At 40.2% G+C, this 22262-nt stretch overlaps 1 protein-coding gene across 1 annotated transcript; it reads right to left on the reverse strand.

Annotated features, from left to right (window-relative positions):
- Positions 1-1630: 1630 nt before the first annotated feature.
- Positions 1631-21882, reverse strand: LOC147239760 (testican-2). Its single transcript, XM_086195873.1, has 9 exons — positions 21783-21882; positions 14745-14859; positions 10407-10515; positions 9731-9839; positions 9037-9156; positions 8700-8918; positions 6492-6554; positions 4765-4902; positions 1631-3768 (listed from the first exon to the last, which is right to left on the reverse strand). Exons 1-9 carry the CDS (start codon positions 21865-21867, stop codon positions 3623-3625), a joined length of 1104 nt encoding a protein of 367 aa, XP_086051999.1. The 5' UTR covers positions 21868-21882; the 3' UTR covers positions 1631-3622.
- Between the last annotated feature and the right edge of the window lie 380 nt (positions 21883-22262).

Raw genomic sequence — 22262 nt, forward strand, 5'->3', positions numbered from 1 at the left:
TTTTTTAATATTTATTTGCCAGAATATCCAATTAACACTCCAGTTTAAAATTCTGTATTTATAATTTGAATATTCTGTCAGTTATTTGATGGTTCTGGTTTTACCGGGTTAACGACTCAATTAGAGGTCGACTGAACCAATATATGACATGGTTTAATCATCAAAATAAGGCTGATGCCTGAGCCCGGGAGGCTAATTAACTAACAGGCACATCTTCGGGCAGCTCAGTCCCGCGCCATTCGACAGATTCACTCCTGTGACTCATGGGAACAGTTAAGAGAACAGAGCTGCTACTTGATGCAGTGTTAGCATGCTTCCTTTATGTCCACACCTTTTCACACTTCTGTTTTCTCTCAGAACAAAAATGCGATGCAACTCTCTGTTGATACTTTCTATGAGTTGCACTAAAATTGCACTTTTATAGTTTTTGCAGGGACGACACACAATTAAAGAGTGATTGCACCAAAGTTAGCCAGCAGCTACTTCCCATCTCTTGTCGTTGGACGGGTGGAAAATGTTTTCTTTTCCATGTTTCCCACATTTTGTATTGTAAACTGTTTTCTTGTCTGTAACAATATCTACTGCGCGTCTGTCCATCCTGGGTGAGGGATCCCTCCTGTTGCTCACCCCGAGGTTTCTCCGATTTTTCCCTGTCAGAAGGGTTTTCTATGGAGTTTTTCGATGTGAGGGTCTGAGGGCAGAGGATGTTGTTATGATGCCATGTGAAGCCCTTTGAGACAAACTGTTTGTGAAAACGGGCTCTACAAATAAAATTGCCTTGCCTTGCCTGGCCTAAGTTCGATTGTCATTGCCTTTGAATTATTTAGTTGATATTTTTGAAAACTTTTAAATAAATGCGGCGCAGTTTGACATCTAGTTTTGAAGTCCTGCATATGTTTCTTCTTTGGGATTCAGTTCTCATCACATTATGTTACGTTGCTCAATTACAAGCATCCCTCTGGCGGCTGATGAAATTCGGTAATGTAAAAAAAAAGTCTTACATTTACAAAAGGTCAGCTTTCCTGCAATCTCATCTCGTTCCGGCTCGCTGCATTTTATCGAACGAGCTGTTCGGTTGATCTGACAACATTTTTCTCACTACCGACTACAAATCTATTCCCAGCCATAATTCCCTGAGTGAAAAAAAAAAAAATGTAGATTTTTCTCTCGACAGCTTCACACCCAAGCTGCTGTAGTTTGTCCTTCTTGCATGAGGTGGCAGCTGAGCGCCAAAATCCACTTGTAAAGAGACGCAACCGAGAGGAGACGGCTCCTTGTTTTTACTCCGCTGATTAATGTTCCATGATTGTAGATGATGATGAAATTGTATTTAGTTAATGCCTTGTTAAACACAATCAGATTTGACGGCAGCTGCGTGCCGCATTAGTTGGAACAAGCCTCAGTAATCAGTTTTTCACACAGCAGGTGGAGAGAAACAAAGGTCACGAGAACGTAATTCTGTGCTCCTAAATATTTATATTTACACGCCCAGCTTATGCTTTATAAGCAGCGCAGTTAATAGAAGGAAGGCAGGAAATCAGACTTAGCTTTTTTTTTGTTCAGAATGACAATATGTTTCTCCCGTTGATCATTTTTCTCATTGAAAAAAATATTAGCGTTGGCATAAAGCTTGGCTCAAGTGCCTTTATTAGTAAAGTGCTCAGCCTAGAAGTACATTCGTATTTATTAACATGCAAAATGTTGCGTCTATCAATAGCATGAACGAGAACATGGCAACAATATTCTCAAAGAAAAAAAAAATGTCGACTTCAAGTATACACACAGAACTTCAAGTAATGCACACACTTTTTTTTTTATATAACCACAAAATACTTTTTTTCTCAAGTTGCAAACAGAATAAAACAGATTTGTGGCACATGATGTCAGAGTTAGCAACTAGCGGTTCCTACCGGGAGTGCAGTAAATCAAAGTAAATCAAACCTGTATGTTCCTGACTCTCCTTTTTTTTTTTTTTTTTTGCAGTTTAAGCACACGAGATTTAAAAACCGCAACGGGCCGTGATACACCTTTGTAATAAAAGGTAACGTGAAGCAGAAGTAACCTGAAAATTCTCTAAGATCCTCCACATTCATTTACACTGGATTTATGTACAGAATCAGATTGAAAATACCACATTGCACTGAACTGCTTTAAAGGAGCTCAACATTTGGGGAATCGTTCCCGAGAGTTTGATTGGAACATTGGTACCACTCTTTTGATATGAAGCTGAAGACAGGAGGTCGCATCTTACAGTAATACGCCAACATGCATATTAGTCATCTTCTCCAGGGCCACACAAGAAGATACAGAGCCTTCCCTCCTCTGTGTGAGCATTAGAGACCCACAGGGACTGGCTAACTGCTAGTTAGCTTAGCACAATGAGTGGTAGTGGGTGGGAAATGTTAGCATAACTCTTCATCAAATATGCTTTTCTCATTTTGCCTGCATTAATATTAAATAGGGCTGTGCAAAAGATTCAGGAGGAAATAATCTTTTAAAATCACAAGATTTTATTTAATTATAGGACCAGATGCACAGCCGGAACTACTTTCCTGACAGGGCGTTGTGATTTGGCGCAGCCCCTTCACACTTTGTCAAACAAAACATTTGTGGACAGCAAGAAGAGTGTGGCCGACTCTGAAAGAGAAGATAATCACTTCTGGACAAATCAAGATACTGAATCTTATCTACTTGATGATTTTAGACTGTGGTATGCTAACACTTCCCATCCACTGCCATTCACTGTGCTGAGCTAACTAGCAATCAGTCGTTCTCTCCAGTTCCTTACTGCACACACAGGAGAGAGGAATATCCATCCGTCTGGCCCCGAGGAAGATGGCATGTAAGCTCTTTTACCAGAAAGTTGTTCCTTTAAGCCAAAATCTCAAAGCAGCTGCCAAAAGCGAAACTAGCCTAGAAACAACTAGCCTAGCTTTGTTCAAACATAACAAAATCCGACAACTAGAAACTTCGAAGCGACCCAATTAGAACTTTGTCTTGTTTGTTTAATCCAATAAAAGTGTAAAAATGACAAGTTGTGTTTTTTATGAGCCAGACAATGTCCTGGCAAAGTGCAGTGACTTCCTAGATGCTCATAACTCTCTTCAGTACACTGGCAGGCATGCAGATTTATTTCCGTTGGACAGATCAAGGCTGGATACGTCCCCCCTGATTCATGTCTTTATGCTAAACTAACAGCTTCATATCTAAGTTGGATCAAACTTCTCATCTGGGCCAGCAAGTGAATTTCCCAAATACGATGAGCTATTTAATCACAATACAAAAATTTCAGTGGTCTCTCTATGCATAGATGATGGAAGGACAAGAGAAGTCTGATGGATATAGCTACCTAGGACGCAGTAGTCAGTGTTGCTTTTTCAGGACGGCAAAACAAAAACTCTGTCGCTGAAAAAACAGAGAAGAGAATGAAGCAATTACACATATCTAAGACAAAAACTGCTCACGGTCTCATCCCCGGACCTGCCCATCGCCATATCCCAGCAGGATGATACTGTACACAACGCCTCGTCTCCCGAGCCCGATCTCACAACCTTTCGCCATCCCTGTAGATGTTTCAAGCCTGGTAGCTGTGACCCGGCTCTCAGTGTGGGGTCAGATAATCCTACCAGATGTATCCTCCATCATCGGCCTCGCCCTCCTCCTCTTCCTCCTCTTCCGCTTCCTCTCCGTTGTCCTCTGTCTCCTTCTCCTCTTCGTCCTCCCATCCCACGCCGCTGCCGAAATCTCCAGAATAGCCGACCACCTCGTCTGGATGAGGAGTTATTGTTTTAATTAGTGTCGAAACAAGAAGATGCACAATAACTACAAATCAATTCTCATTCAATACCAGATTTAATACCTTTAGTAAGGTAATTATTAGTGGTGGGTTAGTTAACTTTTTTTGATGTTATAAAACTGCTTTGGGAGGGGAAAAAAAGCAAATTTGCTGAAAGAGAAACCCAAAGAACATTTTTGGTAAATTGGTTTTTATTGAGCAGTTTTGAGTGTGTAAAAAATGTCAAAAACCAAACCAAACCAAAGACTTTTTTTTTTTATGTCATTTTCATTTCTTCAAGTGATTTTCAGAGGGAAAAAAAAGTCCAGTTCAGAATCTAATACTGAATTTGAGATGTTGCTAAAGGTACAGTAGCGGTACTGCGTTCTTCCCCGGACCATCGGATCATTAGATTTATGTAACACACACGAGTGAAAGGATGATAATCATCCTTCGAGCTTGATATTGGGACCCAAGGCATTTTTTTTGGACAGACTGTTAAAAATCAACATCTGTTCATCGCCTCAACTTGTTTGGAACACACAAATGAAGTGAGAGCAGATTTTTCCATTGATTTCAAGAAGGTGAAGCTGCTTGCTGGCGACTAATTTTTAAGACACAAAAACAAGGCGAGATTCATCAGTGAGGTATTTACTTTAATATCTAGGCTGCAAAAGACTGAGGAAACATTAAAATATCTTAAGCTAATATTAACCACAAACCTTATTTCATTTATTGTGAAGACTTTAGGCTACAAAAGGGTCCGCTCCAAATGTCAGGAGCCATCAGACTTTTCTTCCCGTCTGTAAGACTAAATGGAGGGTTACAAAAATGTCCAAAAGTGCATATGAACAAATTTGTGACGGAGACCTTTTCATGGCCCACAAATTCCTCCTCATAATTTCAACAACTGAATATCACAAACAAAGAAAACGACCTTCACTGGAACGTTTTCTTTCACTACAGTCAGAAAAAGCTCTACATTTTACCGCAGTCAGGGTTGCCATGGATTCTGGAGCCCATCATCTCTTCACCGTGCTGGTCAACACACCAGCACTCTCCACGGCTCTGGTCACACTGCACTTTCCTGTAGTAGCCATCCTCATCGCAGCTGGGGATGTACATCCCTGCAGGAGACCCCCCCGCCCCCCGCACATACATGCACACACACACACACACACACACACACACACACACACACACACACACACACACACACACACACACACACACACACACGCGCGCGCGAGCACACACGCAGCAGTGAAATATTGATGCCCAAAGCACACCACATAGCTGCTTCATGCTGATGTTTGGGATGAGTGCGACATCAACGAGAACGCCATCACGCCTTAGTGAACCTGTGATGAGACCATCAGTCAGATTTTTTTTTTGGCAGAGAATTCCAGAGACGGGCAGCTTCTCCTGTTGGCTTTTCACAGCCGTGCATATGCTGCTGGATGAGATTTCATACAATATGTTGGCTAAGTGCGTTTCCTTATGCTGTGAAAATGGCATGTAAAAATGTAGTGACAGCTCCGCTCCGCTGATCCAACCTCCCTCAGGACACTCCTGTCAAACTAGACTGCAACTTAGCATTCATTGTGAGGCGAAGTTGTCTAACAAACACCGAACCCTGGTGAGAGCGAACACAAGGCGTGGGCTTTGACTAGGGGAGTTAAACGGGAGTGTTGGCCTTGTTCTCTCCCAAACCCAGCTATCTCCACTAATCCCCCCTCCCTGCCTGATTAAGACCTAATCTTTTCCGTGTGCTTGTGATCTCTTTAATGAGCCTCCTCCTGATTCTGCAGCTCCAGGCGACTTGTTACATAAATGAAAGACCTGGTCTCTCGTGAGAGGGCACACACACGACATGAATGTACACTTCATGGCACCTTAGACTGTGTGAAAGAAGTCGATAGCTGCCGGGACCTGTTGGGCATTTTTATGGTCACCATTTTGGTGTATTTTTTTTGGAAGCGGATGTGACCCAATGTGTACAGCAGAGGAGTACCTCTATTCCGAACTCAGTACTGCAGTAGCAACTTGTCAATCATAGTAGCCACGCCCCTGTAATTTTTATTCATCTATTCTCCTCTAAATGGGGCCATAACAAAAAGAAATAACAATGCCCTTTTAAAGAAGAATCAAGACTTATACTTTTGCATCTAATCAACGGCGTAGGTCACAGTGTAGCTGCATACACCTGCCTAGAAACATGAACTTAAGGTCACCGCAACGACCACAAAAGCTGCGTTTGATCCACTTTGTGAGGTCATATTTCCACGAAGACCTTCATTTACAAGTATAAATCAGGCTTCAGGAATTGTTTTCCCAGGTAAAAGATAAATAAATCCAATGAGAAATTTTCTATTAATTGTATTTCTGTTTGCAACCAGTGGAATTTCCCCCTGCTGGTCATGAAAAGAATGCCTGTTTAACTTACTTGAGTATGTTTAATGTATAGTCCTGCTTATATGTACAGTGCTTCTACTCCTCTGTTTTCATGTGCTTCTGGAACTACAGTTGACAGTTCGCAAGGATGGCTAAACTGGAACATTTATGGAAATGTCTATGAATGTAACTTTAAACAGTACATATAAATAAATAAATAAATACACAGTTCAAGAGGTATCTCCATGTGTGTCATGTTTTGGTGGATCTTCACTCAAATACATCTTAAATTCTAGTGTTCTCTCTTCACAAACGGGTTTACCTGGCTTCTTCTTGGCCACCTCCTGCACTTGGATCCTCTCCAGCTCAGCAAGGCACGGCGGCTCTGTAACAATCAAATGGAAAAGAAAAAAAAAAAAAAAGTGATGACAGACTATAGCTAAACCCCCTCCCCACAAACTTGATCTCAATCAATGCTCTTCATAATTAAACTTTTTTTTCTCCTTTTTTTTTTTGCCCATATCGATCTGTTTAAGGAGTCTTATATTTCATCCCCTCAGAGGCTCATCGATTGTCGAGAGCTTAGGTGAAAGAACATATGGATGTAGTCTGGGAATGACAAGATGAGCCGAATCTCTGGATGAGATAGAAATAGAAGCACAGAAGAGACACATTGCGTATTGACCCCTAAGGCAATAAAACCCGCACAAAATCCACAAAAAGTAGTTTCTCAGAAAAAATACACTGTACCTTCTCTCGTGGCTTTCTGTTGCAGACTTACATTCAACACCAGTATAAATATTGAGTACATCCAAATAATCTCAATTAATGGTTTACAGTGAGGTAGTGTATAAATCCTCTGCAAGAAATAAAACTGATCAGGGTGTGTGTGTAATCTATCATGCAGGTCAAGTGCAGGATCAATGGGATAATTAGTGGGCAAGTGGGGTTGCTGCCAGGAAATCTGGATTTCGTTCAGGTCAAACGCTGCAGACGATGTGACACATGCAAGATAACATCAACTACATTCTCACCACTAACTTCACTTTCAAATTCAAGCGGTATTTTTAGATTTCATGATCATTTTCACTGACATTTCTTGTAACAACACCCAACTGAGAAATTCCCAGTAATGGGATTTCTTACTGTCACCATGTAACTTATCCGCCGCGGCTGAACAAATGACAGGAGCTTTTCATTTTGTTCTTCAAAGTGGGAGAACTACAGTGTGCTCTCAGTGGAATCTCCTTGTCAAAATAATAAAAGTCAAATCAGATTTTAACCTATATTTCAGTCTTCAGCATGCGTCTACAGCAAACAGACGCCAGGATGTTGTGGAGCCTCATCAAAACTAAGTACACGGCAACTACAGTTGCGGACTATTGATTTAGTATTGGAACTGCCCTCCTCTCATGGATTGCCTATACCAAACATGGTTGTGTGCAAGGTAGCTGATTAATGTACCTGGTCTGAGAACAAGGAAGGGCCAGAGATCAAACCCAAAGCCATCAGGAGCTTCAGAACATCCGTCTGAAGCTCCTGTCACAAGTCTCAGTAGGGGTTCAATAATGGCCAATCTGGAATGGACTAGATGAGGGTAGGGAGGCCACGGGGGGAGGGGGGCTTCAATTAACCAGAAAGAGATTCTTGCAAAATGTGAGTCATATTAAAGAGTCCTTCTTAAGAGGGGCCGAGAACAACTAAATGAACCTGGATAAGTGATGGAAAATGGATAGGAAGGATTCAAGCACTTCAGAGTTGTACAACTAAGGCTGAGGAAGAGAGGAGGATTCTAACAAGGCTGCAAAACTTACTTAAAATGGATGTTTCAGACTTGTTTAATGGAATAATTCAACAGCTCACTTTCTAATGGTTGGATGATCATATCTGTGTGATGAATGAAGGTAGAGCCAGGAAACATGTAGCTTCGAAGAGTGCTTCCCAAACTTTTAAGAATGGCATAAACCATTGCACTGGCAACCCATCCAGGGTGGACCCTGCCTCTTGTCTAATATCAGCTGGGATAGGCTCCACCCCCCCCATGTGATAAGTGGTATGGAAAATGGATGGATGGATAAACATTTTGAACCCATTTACTATGAGTCTCAAAGCACATTTGTGAATGAATGAATGAGTGTTGCAAACCATTTTTACAGAGCACTTAACAAAATTTATTCTATCCTACTTGTTAGCATTTCTGCATTACTTTATATTATCTGAAATAGGTAAACCGAAGACATACGGTTGAAGGTTTGTTTTATGCATGTTGAATAAATATTTTTCTACTTCATTTTTGTCTCTTGTGCCTGGCCGAAATAAATGATGGGCAGAAACTGTTGTATTCTTCAGTTCCCCTTGAAACCTTTCACTGCACTTCTAGCATCTTGTAGACTAATATACTTTTGAGGTAACATTCACAAAGTATACCAGGAAGACCAAAACTGGTACCTTCATTTGTGTCATTCCACATATTAAGAGCCAAAGTAGACTTTTCATGCTGCCTCTTGCACAACTAGATCTCTTCACTCACTTTCTCTCCAGAAGCAAAGGCACCACTCCGCTGTCGAGACCTTCCCATCCTTGTAGCTATCGCAAGAGTTGAAGAAAGGTCGGATGCAGATCTCGTACTTGTCCAGGTTAATAGCAGCCAGCTCGGCTTGGTTCAGGTACAGATCATTGTTGGTGTCCAGCTTTGAGAACATCCAGCCGATGGAATCCTTGCAGCTGGCTACCAGGCTCTTATCCAGCGCTGTAATCGTTTGTAAAATACTTTAGTATTTCCTGTTTACACTACAATTCTCTACAAAGACAACTGAGTCCTAAACGTAGAGGCAGAAGAGAATGCAGCTGCTTTGAGAGTTTATAACCTGATGCGGTGCCAGCTCCTAGCCTGCCAGAGTTATTCTGCTTCGCGTTTCCATGAAGGAGTTGGAACCAGTCTCTTAGACGGTCGCCCAGGTCTGCCAGGTCCTGGCCGGTGCAACTGTCTGAGAGAGCAAAAAAAAAGAAATCCCAGCATTCATAAAAACCCTAGTCGGCACTTGGAGGCTGCCTGTGATGTGCAATTTGTAGACTGTAAAGCTGCTGATGTGTATTGTTGGTTTTTCATACTGTGATGAATTAAATGTGTTATCTACTAATCAAAGAAAACATTATTTTGCAATTAACTCAACCGGAGAAAATTGCTGTTTCTCAATAAAAATTCTCAACGAGTTTCAGGCTTATTCCACGCTACCAATAAAAAAACAGGAGTAGCATTTCATTTGTTGATCAATTGGCATTTACACGAGCCTGAGAACCTGCATAATCAATAGTGTTTGGCTGCAGTGATAGATAGTGTACACTCTAAATAATTAATTACATCATGATTGAGGGAGCAGTTAAGCCACACAGGGGATATTTGGCTAACAGCAATCTCTGAAATTGGTGACTATTGATCAAAAAATGTTGTACATTGAATTGTTCTTGAGAAAATTGAAACCCTACAGACGGCATAACTCAGGATAATTTGATTGAATCTCAAAATTAAGATGCATAAGCAAGTGAAGAAATGGCCCTTGCCTCGTTTTGAGTCGGTATTTATGACAGAGGATGTGGCACAGGGGCAAAATCCAGTACACATTACACTCAGGTCTTTGCCTGTGAGGCAGGCCTGCTGCTCCAGTTTACACTGCAAGATGAAGAGAGGGAGAGAGTGAGAGAGAGAGAGAGAGAGAGAGAGAGAGAGAGAGAAAGAAAGAGGCAGGAATGCAGTTAAAATATTTATAGGGGTGACCGCAGGAAAAAAAAAGATTGCTCATTCAGATGAGACACAGCACTTAGAGAAAGGCAGCAAGACTGAGCTGTCATTTTCCGCTGTCTTCTCATGCAAGGTCAAAATTAAAAACTATACATAAATCAATAACGAGCCCTGGCAATGGTTGATGTACGGTGATGCAGCTCGAAACAACGTCAGTCATTACTCATACGGCCAACGTTGAGCACTTGTCCTCTGGCGAGCAGTGATGAACTGTACTGCCCCGCTGCACCCACGTATATGTCAGCGCAGCAGGAAAAAGCACTTCAACTGACTCCTCTCATCATTTAAAACGATGACACGTGCAGTTTCTATTTCTTTTCAAAGCTTTTGTGGTGTCAAGAGTCCAGCAATAAAGCAAAAGAAAATGTATCTTAGTAAAAAGTCAAGTGAATGCTTTCAAAATGATGCCAATGTAGATTCCCCCCCCCCCCTTTTTACCTCAGAAGCGTAGTTGTGTCCATCAGAGCCGCAAACCGGTGAGGAGGCAGTTAGAGGACAAGGCTTGCAGCTGCTTTCCTGAGCCTCCAGTTGCTCAGACTGTTTGACTCTGAGGGAAGAAAAATTCAACAAAGGTTAATATTTCCTCTCTTATCGCTACCTCTAGTGTTATCTTGGCATACAGGAAGTTGTGTTAAACACAGTTTCTGACATCTTCTCTGAAAATGCCATATCAATTTAAATTGCTGAGGTGCTCAGTGAATTAAAAAAACAAAAACAAAAAAATGAGTGCAGCCTGACAGGCCATGGGTTGTGTGACATCATCGAATCTTCTTGACTCTTCTCTCTGACTTTGATCTCAGTCTTTACTCTTATCTTGGGATTCTGGCTTTAATTTCCGATGTCATCTCTGACGGTACTGACATCAGTACAACTGGCCTCTGTTGTGGTTGTTGTCGTCGATGTTGTGTAAAATCACAAAACCTTCCTGAGAATTTTACACTTTGATCTCAGTCACTCTGCCTTCCATGTCAGCAGAAAAGTGCTAATTAGCAGGCAAACACTATAATCTCGGATTTAAAATGGTGATTATTGTAGTTAATAAATCTTGTGAGTATAAAACAGCCCTGATAATGGCAAGGTTAGAGAGAGATGGAAAACTGAATGAACCACCAGCAGAAATCTAGGAGGCAAAGAAAACCACAGCTGTAAACTGACAATAAACACAGAACTGCACGTGTCTAACAAGATGTTTTTTTATTACATCTCTATCATGTGTGTCCATTGCCTGTTAACTGCGTGCAACAAAACAAGTCAGGAATGATCATTTTTACAAGAAGGTTATAATCTGCTCGCCGATATTGGAATGTGCTGCTTCATGAAACTGCTCTTGCTTTCCCTTCACACAGCGACTGACTTCATGTTCAGTGAGCACAAGAATTGGAATTTACAGTGCGACTTCTGAGGCTGCTACTTATTGATGCTAGGATGGTTTAGCACGATTGCGACCTCGCTTATTACCCATTATTCGACTCTTTCCTCTCTGGAGTTACTCTGTTAATGAAGCACTTTATTGAAAAAGATAAATGCCTGTCACTGCAGATAGACTTTGCGGGTAATAATACTTCACTCCATTAATTCTTTTCAGACTGCAAACCTGCTCATTTGCTTTTCAGTGGAAATGGATTGAATGGATGAGAGAACAGATAAATGTGTTTCAGAAAGTTTTACAACAGAAAATCCCTGTATGACACTATATTAATAGCCAAAATGTAAAAGAAATTTCCTAAATGATGTCATGGTTTCAGCCTCCTCTGCTTCCACTTCCTATGATTTGTCTGGTGTGTTTTAAGTGGGAATGTAGTAAATGAAATATGAGACTACCTCCCTCTTTATCCCACAGACACACACATCCATAATAAGTAATTGTGGGCTCAGAAAACTGAAAGGCTCTCATTTTATGGTCTACGTAGAATAAGGAAACCACCCCCGATGGTCAGTGAGTAGGTCAGAAACATACCGAAAAGCAAGTGTTTTACATGTCATTAAACTTGGTTTAATTTGCATACAGGTTTTAATTAGATCTCACCTCTGGCGTTCATTCAAATTTTCTAGCCTCTGCTCAAAAATGTAAACTTTGAAGTTATGAAATAACTACCAGCCCATCTATAAATGATCACTCTAACCCTGACCCTGAAAAAAAAAACAACAAAAAATAACACCTAACCTTAAAACTAATTGAGAAAAATTTCATGAATACCAGTGAGATCTTTGATTGATTTTAATCTTGGTTCCAAGCTCCTAACAACATTCAACAAACTCAGATGACAAATGATCTGTTAGATCTCAGTTCTGCCTTTGATACCGTGGCTCATGACATTGTGTCACATGTCTTGAACCATGCTTTGGTATTAAGGGTACAGCACTATCTTGGTTTAAATTCTATCTTAATTACAGGACAAACTCAGTGGCTTTAAGTTGGATTTCCTCTTCATCTGTCATATGTGACATCCCTCAGGTTCCAATCCTTGGTTCAGTTTGGTTTTTTTTTTGTTCCTGTAACTTTAATACAAAGTATTCATTGCTGTCCCTTCCACTAAAATCTAGTAACTCCGGACAGCCTCACCTGGAATGTTTCAAGGACATTTAAAAAATACAAATGGAAAACCGTTTGCTTCAGCCAAATAGAAATAAAAATGAGGCAATCTTTGGTTGTGTTCCATCCAGAAGCCGTCTTTGCAAGCAAGCACGGTCTATCTTTTTTTTCCCCCATAAAAATTCTGTATATTCATGACCGTATATGAATCCTCCTCTACAAATGTCCTCTTCAGATTATTTTCATCTCTGACACAATTCATATGGCTACAAGTACCTGAAAACAGAAAAGAGGTTTATTTTTCTGTCAGCTAATATTACATAGCCCAGATATAAAGGAAAACTGTCTCAACGTAATCTTAATATTTGGTTTTAGTTACTACTCACAGGAGGATCTAGTTTATTTTTCCTAGATCACTTCAGAAGGGGGGGGGTGTTCACTAAGGATGAGTCGATAATATTGTATGAAAATGAAGAACGTGGACAGAGACTTGAACGGTGACGACGGGATGGAGTCAGCTGCTTGATAACTTCATCCAAATGAGTGGAATTAATGGGAGAGAAGTTAAACTTCCATCTATTTATAGTACATTGCTGAAGCACACAGCAATGCACAGTGCAGCCGAGGAGCTGATCAAAGTCTCTTCACTCAGTTTCATTTTATGTTGAGCATGAGAATCTGGGGCTGTCATATTTTTTTGCAGAGATTTTCCAGTGCACTTATCTGAGAAACAAACTGATGATCCATGTAGTTTTATTTAATTCAACTGTGTAATAGTGGCCTCATTCTTAATTAATAGCAAGCCAGTTTACGATACGTCATGTCGCAGATCATGATGTGTCTTGTATTAATAATGAATTCATTAACTCCACCAAGGCCATGTTTTTTGTCAGTAAGGCTGTTTGCAGAATTATGCAATAACTATGAGGCCAATTCTGACAAAACATGGTGGGGGGGTGGGTCCTTTTACATTTTGAACAGCTGTCCAACTGTTCACACATGTTTCTGGAATACACGTCCTCACATTAATGTCGCTCTTCACACAAACTTTTTTTTCCTAGAATGTAAGCAAATAATCTTCTTCCACAACTTTGTGTGTCTCAAAGCCAAACCCTAACTGCTCAGTGACACCTCCAAGACTGGAATAACCTCCAACTGCATAATACACTCCAAGTGAGACCAGGATTTTCAGTAGAAAAACTCTTCTCAGATTTGTGATACTATATTTCAGCAGTGTCCTGTCTCTCGCCATACAGTTATGGTCTTTGATTAATAGGCCAGGTTTTAAGGAATGTCTCTCAGCTGAATCCTTGTCTCGTTCAGATGAAACTAGAGGTTAAAATCAGCGTGGCAACCTGTGACAGCCGTTGAAGCCTGCCAGCTGATTCAGATCAGCTGATCAGATCGCTTCCCTGAGGTGTTTATTGAACACTGACATTTCTGTCAATCAAACTTAAAATTTTACATTTAAAAATATAAGTTATTGCCACCTCTGGCAAGGACATAATGTAATCACCAGTTTGTCTGTTAGCATAGCTCCAAAAATTGTGGGTGGATTCTGATGAAATTTTGTAAGATGATGTTGAGGAACATTCGATTACATTTTGGAAATGATCCAAATCTTCTGATGTCATAGCGCCTTGGTGGAGGTATAAGCTCACTGAGTGCCCTCTAAACATAATTTCATCACGTATTACTTTTAGTAATAAGCTTAAGTCCTGCCAGTCATGTTGAGCTCAATGATGAGACCAATCTACCTTGAATACAACAACAATTCTGCTGCTCTCATTTCTAAAGCAGTACAGGTAAACATAGATGTGATCATCAAAGAGTTCATTTTCATTAGAAATTTGAATTACATTGGACACTTTCATCGCTTGATTGGGAAATACAGAATTAGCGGAGGTCTGTGCTCTCATAAAGCACTTGTAGTTTCAAGTGTTATCATATATAAGGCCAGTCTCAGATGGATTTTGCCACTTCCCATCCTCAGTTAATTAGTCATTCCTCTGAGCGGTTGTTTCGGTTGAAATGACTCCTGACTCATGACTCTCTCTGGCCTTGTTCTTGAGTTTAATCAATAGCTTTCAACCAGACACTGAAAGACTGACACACAGCTTACTGCAGGTGACACCAGTGCCACAGAAAATCTGTCTTGTCCATGCAGAAACCTTCAAGGTAACATGCCTTTTCAAACACAAAAGCCTCACTCCCTCAGAATCCAGGAATGAAATCAGGCCTACCTCTGCTCCAGTTTCTTGCGACTGACACACATGGCCCTCTGGTAGCCCTGAGCGACGCACATCTTATGTCGGCTGCATTTCACATTCTGACACGGGTCCTTGGTGGTGTCTGCGGCTGCAAAGACAAAACAAGAACATTGAGAACCTGACTGGCTTCAGTTGGGTTTTTTTTGTTTTTTGTTTTGGTCAAATTTATAGCATGTATTGCCAAAAAAGAGCACAGCTGTCTAATCAAGAACATTTACACTGTTTAAAATGATCTTTTCCAAAGCCATACACACTAAAACTGTGCTAAATATATACAGCAGTGCTCAAAGATGGAACCATTGATTTTATATTCAACACTGCTGAAAACACGGACACCTAGCTCTCATTAGTGAGGCAGCCTATCATCAGTAGCACTGCCTGCAGTCTCCAACGGCTGTCTCTGATTGCAAGAAAACCTGACAGCACTGATTGAGCATCTTCTTCTCTCGGCTTGTCACATTTCACTTCCCCCATGTCAACTTATCACTGTCTCTCCTCGGCATGCCTTTTCTCTCCCTCTCTTTCTCACACACAAACACATACACTCCATCTTTGTCTCCCACATTTCCCCTCCTTTCTATTCTCTACCCTATCCTCTTTCTGTCTCCCTCTCCTTCCCCTTCCCCAGTGTTTCTCTCTATCTTTGAAGAGTTGAATGGTTCAATGCCAACCTATTTTCCGCTGATAGACTGAGATGGAAATAGCACTGTGTCCTCCACCTTCCTCAGCGAGTGGTCAATGTCATCTGGTGTGACATCTAGCCGAAGAGGCCTTGGAAAGCTTCACACGGGCTCAGAAAAAATTGAAGTGAGTTCGAAGCGGTTGTAGCTGTGAGAAATTTAAGGTGTGAAATCATGAGTCAGCTTTGAGCAGCTGTTTTGAAGTCAAGACACTCAGCAGAGGAGGTGGCTGACGGCCAGATCCCTGCATATCCAGTGAACAGGTAGACGAGATAGTTTGATTCTACACAAGGAAAGTATGAAGAAAGAGTCTGTGGAATCAACGGATGAGAAGACATCTCTCATTACAAAAATACCAGCTGGAGGCAAGTTAAAAGACTACGTTGTAGGGGTCATTGAGTCCCGCTCCACTTCCTGGTAGCTTGCCATGATATATGATCATATTATGATACATAAATGGATAAGAGTTGAGATTCAAGATTATAACTACAGGTTTTGTGTTCATCGTCTAAAAACTGTTTGCAGTAAGCCTGCTTTAAAAGGCCGATTGTCCTGTTTCCAACTGTGAGGAAACGAGTTGTTTTTTTTCTGATGCATCGCGGTCAAAGTCACAAACAAACAGATCATGGAAAAAGAGAAAGGTGCTGTCAAAATAGCAACAGCTAGCACTTTAACTGCTGTTGTAAAAGCAGCATGAAGGATAGTGATGGTGTTTTTGTGGTTACTGTTTTCTACCTTTGCTTCAAACTCAATGCAAATGGGTTGAATATGTGCCTGAGACGTCAAGAGAGTCAAGAAAGTTACAGGAGGAGGAGACAAGATTTCGTGTCCTCCGGTGGTCATTTAACGTGGGTCAGAGATTGAAAGCATCGGAGGAGGGCCGCAAAGGACCTTGTTTAACTGGGTTGTGTGTATGCATTTTTTTTTAACAAACTGTGCTACATTTCATCAAATCCATGCAGAGTCTAGTGTTGAATCAAAAGCATTGTTGGGTAGAAACTGTACAAGATGTAGCAACAGTCTCAGAATAGGTCTTAAATATAGCTGAATACTGGCTGAGTTGATTGCTCATAAACTTGAAACACTCACTCCATATGAGTGTGTTTTTGACCACTTGACTTTTATTTCCGTCATCTGTTCCAACAATTCTGCTCTGGCATGATTTAACCCCCGGTGGGTGAAAAAACACACAGACTTTACCGCTGATTTATATCCAACTCCTTTTTTGATTCATAAAAAAATCCCCCCCAAAAAATAAATCACCTCAAACTGTCCCTGTACATAGCATTTTATCTGTTTCTCGATGATAAAGACATCTCTTTGCCTCCATAGATCACGTCACTTCTCCACATTATTCGGGTTCTACCTTCACGTGTTTTATCTCACACAGACTGTCACTACAGATTCTGCTATCAGTGTTTCGTTCATGCAGGTTCCAAGAGGTATAGTTCCTTCTCTCTATTGTACCTTTTTATTATTTCTTGGCATACCTGCCATCCACTCACAAAGACATCCCAGTTACAGGCTGGGCAGCAGGCCATATGTGAGGTTGAATCAAATAAAACTAGACACAGGCACTCAAAAAGCAAACACACCTCCAGCACAGCTCCGCAATCCTCTTTATACAGTACATTAGCTCAATAATACAATGTTAACCTGCAGCCAGATCTTCTCTAAAATAAACACAGTGATGGACATGCGTATGTTACCTGACAGTGACCTTAATTTCTTTAGAATTATCCTTCATAAGGGTAAAAGGAATTAGGGCTCTATATATTCAAATTTAGTGAAGAATGGATAAAAATTGTAAAGTGAAAATGAATACACGCGATGGGAAAATCGTATTCAATAACATTTCGGGAAAGATGTCCTTTTTTTGTCTTTAGGGAGTTATATTTGAAGGCACTATTTTCATGTCTGCACCCTAAACTACCAAACTTACTGTACTTAGCATAATGCTAAACTAATCTAACCTTAACCAAAGGTTAAAAAAATCGACCTAAAAGCACCTCTGATAATCACTTTACGTCTTATTTAATGACTGAAGTGTTTTAATTCTAGTCACATGCACAATACAAGAAACTGTTGTTTTTCCATCTTTTAACGCAGATAGCAGAGACATCATACTAAGCTAAGCTGATCAGGGCTTACAAAGCTAATCATGTCCTGATTCTTTCTTCACATTTTACCAACAGAAATCCCCCCCAAAAAAGTAAGAAAACCCTGTCTGGAAAAAAAATCATTGCAACACAAAGTGTCATCTACAACAAAATGAATAATTTATGTATTGATTCATGACAAGGCGAGCTCACCAGAACAACCTTGTGGGGATAAGCTTTGTTGTTGGGCGACTTTTTCCAGTCGTTATCATTCTCCAAGCTGCGCTATCGCAGGACTCAATCTTTTTGTTGACCTCATTACTCGACCCATGACGTTTACATGTGTGTTTGTTTACTTAAGAATGTCACCATGTCAACATTTTTTGTGCGCATCTCATTTAGGATGTATTCACTGAGGATAATTTAATATTTTTCACATTCAAATTCTAATCGTGGACAATACAATTAAGAATGAAAAGACTTTGGTTACTAGGGTGTAATTGCATTACTGTGCGTCTACTATTGTCACTACATCGGAGTCATAAAATGTTCTTGAAATGAAAAGAATTCCCTTTATCACAATGAACTCTGGTTCATTTTATCATCTGAAAAAAATGTGTTTTGATGACATGCCCACAAGAAATACAGACCATTTTTTCCTGCTATAGCAGAAGGATAGCTGGTTGATTTAGACGTCATGGCTATGTTAGATTAGTCCCAAACTAAACTCTTTACTATCATCTTAACCTGCACATAATGTTGCTAAAATTTTCCCGGAGTAGAAACAAAGAGTTTCATCATTGTTTTGGATTGTTCTCATGTATAATATTTATGAGCACTGTCTGCTTCTGAGCTGCATCTTGATCATCTTGTCAAACTCCAACATTCTCTGAAAAGCAAGATTTAATTTGCATTAAAAGTGCTCTATGCTGACTCTCCTGGTTGTTAATCATATCCTGCTGCACTGCAGTACATGTCGGTAGACGCCATTATGGGTTTTATATCCCCCTGTAATCATGTCAACAAAGGCATTCAGACTGCACAGAGTGCGTGTCCATCTCTGAGATGATCACTTACACCGCAATCAAACACGTATCAGGAGACAGCTGCTTCCTCGTCCGTGAGCAGCAGCCCTCCTATAGTCTTCACTCTCATCGAGCCTCTGAATTCTCTTCTGAAAAATGACGCCCTGGACAGGCTGCTCCATCAGAGGCTTTCATTGAGCATTTGTGTTACATCCAAATTGTCAGAGCATGCATTTTCTGAAGTAGCTCCAGACAAAAACAGACCTGTGATTGGCTGCCAAGAAATAGTAGCACTGGTCTGAAACCAGGAGATTTGCCTGTGATAAATATCTAAATTATTAGAAAGAGAGAGAGAGAGCGAGAGAGAGAGACAGAGAGAAAGACAGAAACCCATTTGACATCTTTAAGTGCATTAGCTTCAACTGGATTCACAATTACTGTCATCTTAGAAGACACTTACATTCCCTTCAATTTAATTGGTGGTCACAGATTTAAATCAGTGTGCAGCTTTTATTCAACTTAAATGAAGCTTAAAAACTATTTACTCATAATTAGAGAGGATGCCATACAGCTCTAAGTTTTGCATCTTGTCAGAATAATTTGCTGAAGTCTAGCAAATGAACACTTTTTTTTTTTTTAATTCAATTAATATCATTTCCAAAATGTGAGCAGTATTAAGTTAGAGCAGTGGGCACCTTGTGTTTTTAAGTGACTCTCAGAGGAGCAGAGCATGGGGGGGGGGGGGGGGGGGGGCTGAGCTGTATTGAGCAATATTTTGTTCTATCTAGGGGTCGCAGGTATACCCTCTGCTGTCTCTATGAATTTTTGACCCTGATCAATTAGTTCTGCAGAATTAGTCCCAGTGGGAGCCAGGGGAATGGGTTGAAATCAATGGTATTCAAATGAACATCGCCCACACTACAGCAAGCGAGGCGTTTTTCTTGAGATTACATTAGTTATTCTTGGTGTCTGAAAGAAGAGTTGCTTGTAATAGCGTCTGGAGCTGCCGCCTCTTACATCTTCCTCCTTTGAGGTGAGTCTTCAAAGAAGTGAGGCGGTGTGGGTGCGGTGCTACACCTGACCTCCCTCACGCAGCACGGAGCAGGATCACACCGATAACCACGAGGCCTTGCTAAATCATCAACAACATGTATGAACAGCCATTTGTAGCGTCGCGTGTACAAGGACTCATACTTCGCTTCATTACCTCTGCAGAAAATGGGTTTGCATTTGACTGGTTTAATACGCATTTCAGTTCCTGTCACATTTTTACTGAGGGAAGGCTCATTTTTCACTGTAATATTAAGTCCTTCGCTTCAATTGAACCAGCACAATCATATCTCGTGGCTTTCAGGAATGTCTGCTGTACATGTCACACTCAGGGATCTCCAGTTATGAAGCCATAAATCATTAAAAACATTACTTTATCATACTTTGATCATTTTTCATTGTTCATATTTGTTTACAATATATAGCTGTATGGATTTTTTCTCCTCTTATACTTACTCGTGTTTCTTTTGTTCCCATTTTGTACGTTTCCTTACCTTTGAATGATATACATGATAATTTATGTTCATGAGTTGATGCTCTAGTTTGGTCAAAGCATGATATTTGTTCATGTTTGCCCATAGTAGTAAGAGTCACTGACAGATACTGAGCTATAACCACCACTATTTCTTCTTCAACTATTTATAGGTTATACACATTCTACAACCTGCTGTTCAGGTCAAGCTCTGGGTTTCAGCTGTGCTGAGGTACGCAGTTTCTTAAAGCATCTGTTTGGTGGAAACATTTTATTTTTGACATTTCAAACAAGAAAATAACTATGTTTACCTAGTTAGTAATATACTTACAGTACACTGGATAGCACGCATGTGCAAGCAGAGTTTTCAGACTACTTTAATCTGACTAAGGTCATAGTGGGCGTGAGTACTCAGTGGAGTATTTGATCTTGGTTGTATTAATAAAGTATGTTATAGAATAAGGTCATAGTTGAGGGAAGGAAGGGAGGACACAAGGGAGGACACATGGCTGAGCCAAGAAAGTGCTTCAGAGGAGGTGTCAAAATATCAAGATATACAGTATATCACGTCTTGTGATATGTGTTATATTATAATATTATTTTACTTAATAGCAGAAAAATCAGTCCATCCCTTGTTCTAATATTCAATTGTGACTGTATACAAGCTCATGCAGAGCTGTTGAATTTTCTTTTTCAGCACATCTGCAGCACAACTCATTCTTTTGTCAGCTACTGAGCAGAAATACATTCAGGAGGTTGAAATATCATCTTACCATCAGACCAGAAACCTCATTACATCTCAGATAGAGTGAATCCTAGATACAGCAGCCTCTAAGTACAACTGGCATGTATTTGACATCAACTGTATCAGGAGCTACCATATATTGTCTATTAAATGTTTTGTTTTTTTGTTTTTTAAAAATCATTGTAAATTATTTAAACCCAGAATATCCAGGACATCATCCCTGGAAAGATGGTGCTAGTGAATTTTTCAAATCCTTGGCTCAATACTACTCCATTATTTATGATTTGAACATAACCTGAACATTCAAAATGACAAATCTGGATTATGTAACCCTTGCAGATGTATGTTCTTTTTTTTTTTCTTCTAATTACATACATTTCGATTCAAAAGAAAAAGACTGTTTGTTCCCACAGTCTCCACTCCTCCTCCGCAACACTTTCTATACGATTTTTTTTCTTTTTTAAATTTTGCAACAAGGAACAGCCCCCATGGAGGTAAATGGAACCTGGTGGGAGTTCTGAGTTGAGCCCTCAGCAACAAAGGCAATTATAGCAGGCTTTTCAAACTAATGGATGCGAGTGAAGGATCCGTCTTTTCTTTCCTGACTGCATCCTAACCCTCAACAAGCTCTGACACCCTGAACCAGCGTTGGGTGACCTCAGACAATTGCTGCAATTAAAAAAAGCCAGCAGTGCAATAACGTGTACCACACTACACTATTTCATCGTCTACAGCGAATGTGTAAAGGCCGACTCGGCATTGACTATGGAGGTAGATTCTGCATTGCAGCATCAGCAGCACCCACTTAAGTAAAACCCTCTAAATATTGTATATAAAGTTTATGTGTGTAGTAGCATGTAACCAGGTGATAAAAATATCCTCCACTCATCAATGCCAGGAAATCTCTTCTAATTGAATAAAGCCATCTTTTCTGACTTACTTTCATCAGAACCCATGCTCTCCTCCGTGTTTTTGATGTAGTCGTCCTGAAAAGGAAATATAGTTGCGTCAATGGATCTAATCATTCATGTTATTAAGCAACACAGTGGAGGAGGTAGGCTCCAATGAAAATTCAGAAGAGCATGAAGAAAAATTCAAAGAATGAAATGTGAAATGATGGAGAAAATCACCTCATGAATGACAGTTAAATCTGAGTGTGCTTTTAGCTATTCAAATACTTTTAGCTTCTATGGCGAGGGAACAAAAAGCAAATTCATCAGAAAAGCTTTAAGTTTCCTTTTTTTTTTCCTTCAGTGCCGGATTTTTAAATTTTATTGAAATAATAAAAGAGAAAATACCCTTCTAGAGCCAAAAAATAATGAATTGAGGTAAAAGTGAGATATTACAGTTCCCACTCAGGCATGTCATCCCTATTCAATATTTCTCTTTTGCTAAAGACATTCAGTTACGATTCAGTGGG

The sequence above is a fragment of the Aulostomus chinensis genome, chromosome 23 (assembly GCF_037954235.1).
Source record: "Aulostomus chinensis isolate RoL2024-O1b breed Wild chromosome 23, RoL_Achi_v1.0, whole genome shotgun sequence".
NCBI lineage: Eukaryota > Metazoa > Chordata > Actinopteri > Syngnathiformes > Aulostomidae > Aulostomus > Aulostomus chinensis.

What these genes read in the sequence shown, in the direction of transcription:
- LOC147239760 (XM_086195873.1), bottom strand. Translation starts at nt 21,867, where the DNA reads ATGATTAGATCCATTGACGCAACTATATTTCCTTTTCAGGACGACTAC. An exon ending in GACACAACTACGCTTCTGAG is followed by an intron (nt 9,840 to 10,406) that starts GTAAAAAGGGGG and finishes TTCATCTTGCAG; the next exon opens with TGTAAACTGGAGCAGCAGGC. An exon ending in AGGAGCTGGCACCGCATCAG is followed by an intron (nt 8,919 to 9,036) that starts GTTATAAACTCT and finishes AAACGATTACAG; the next exon opens with CGCTGGATAAGAGCCTGGTA.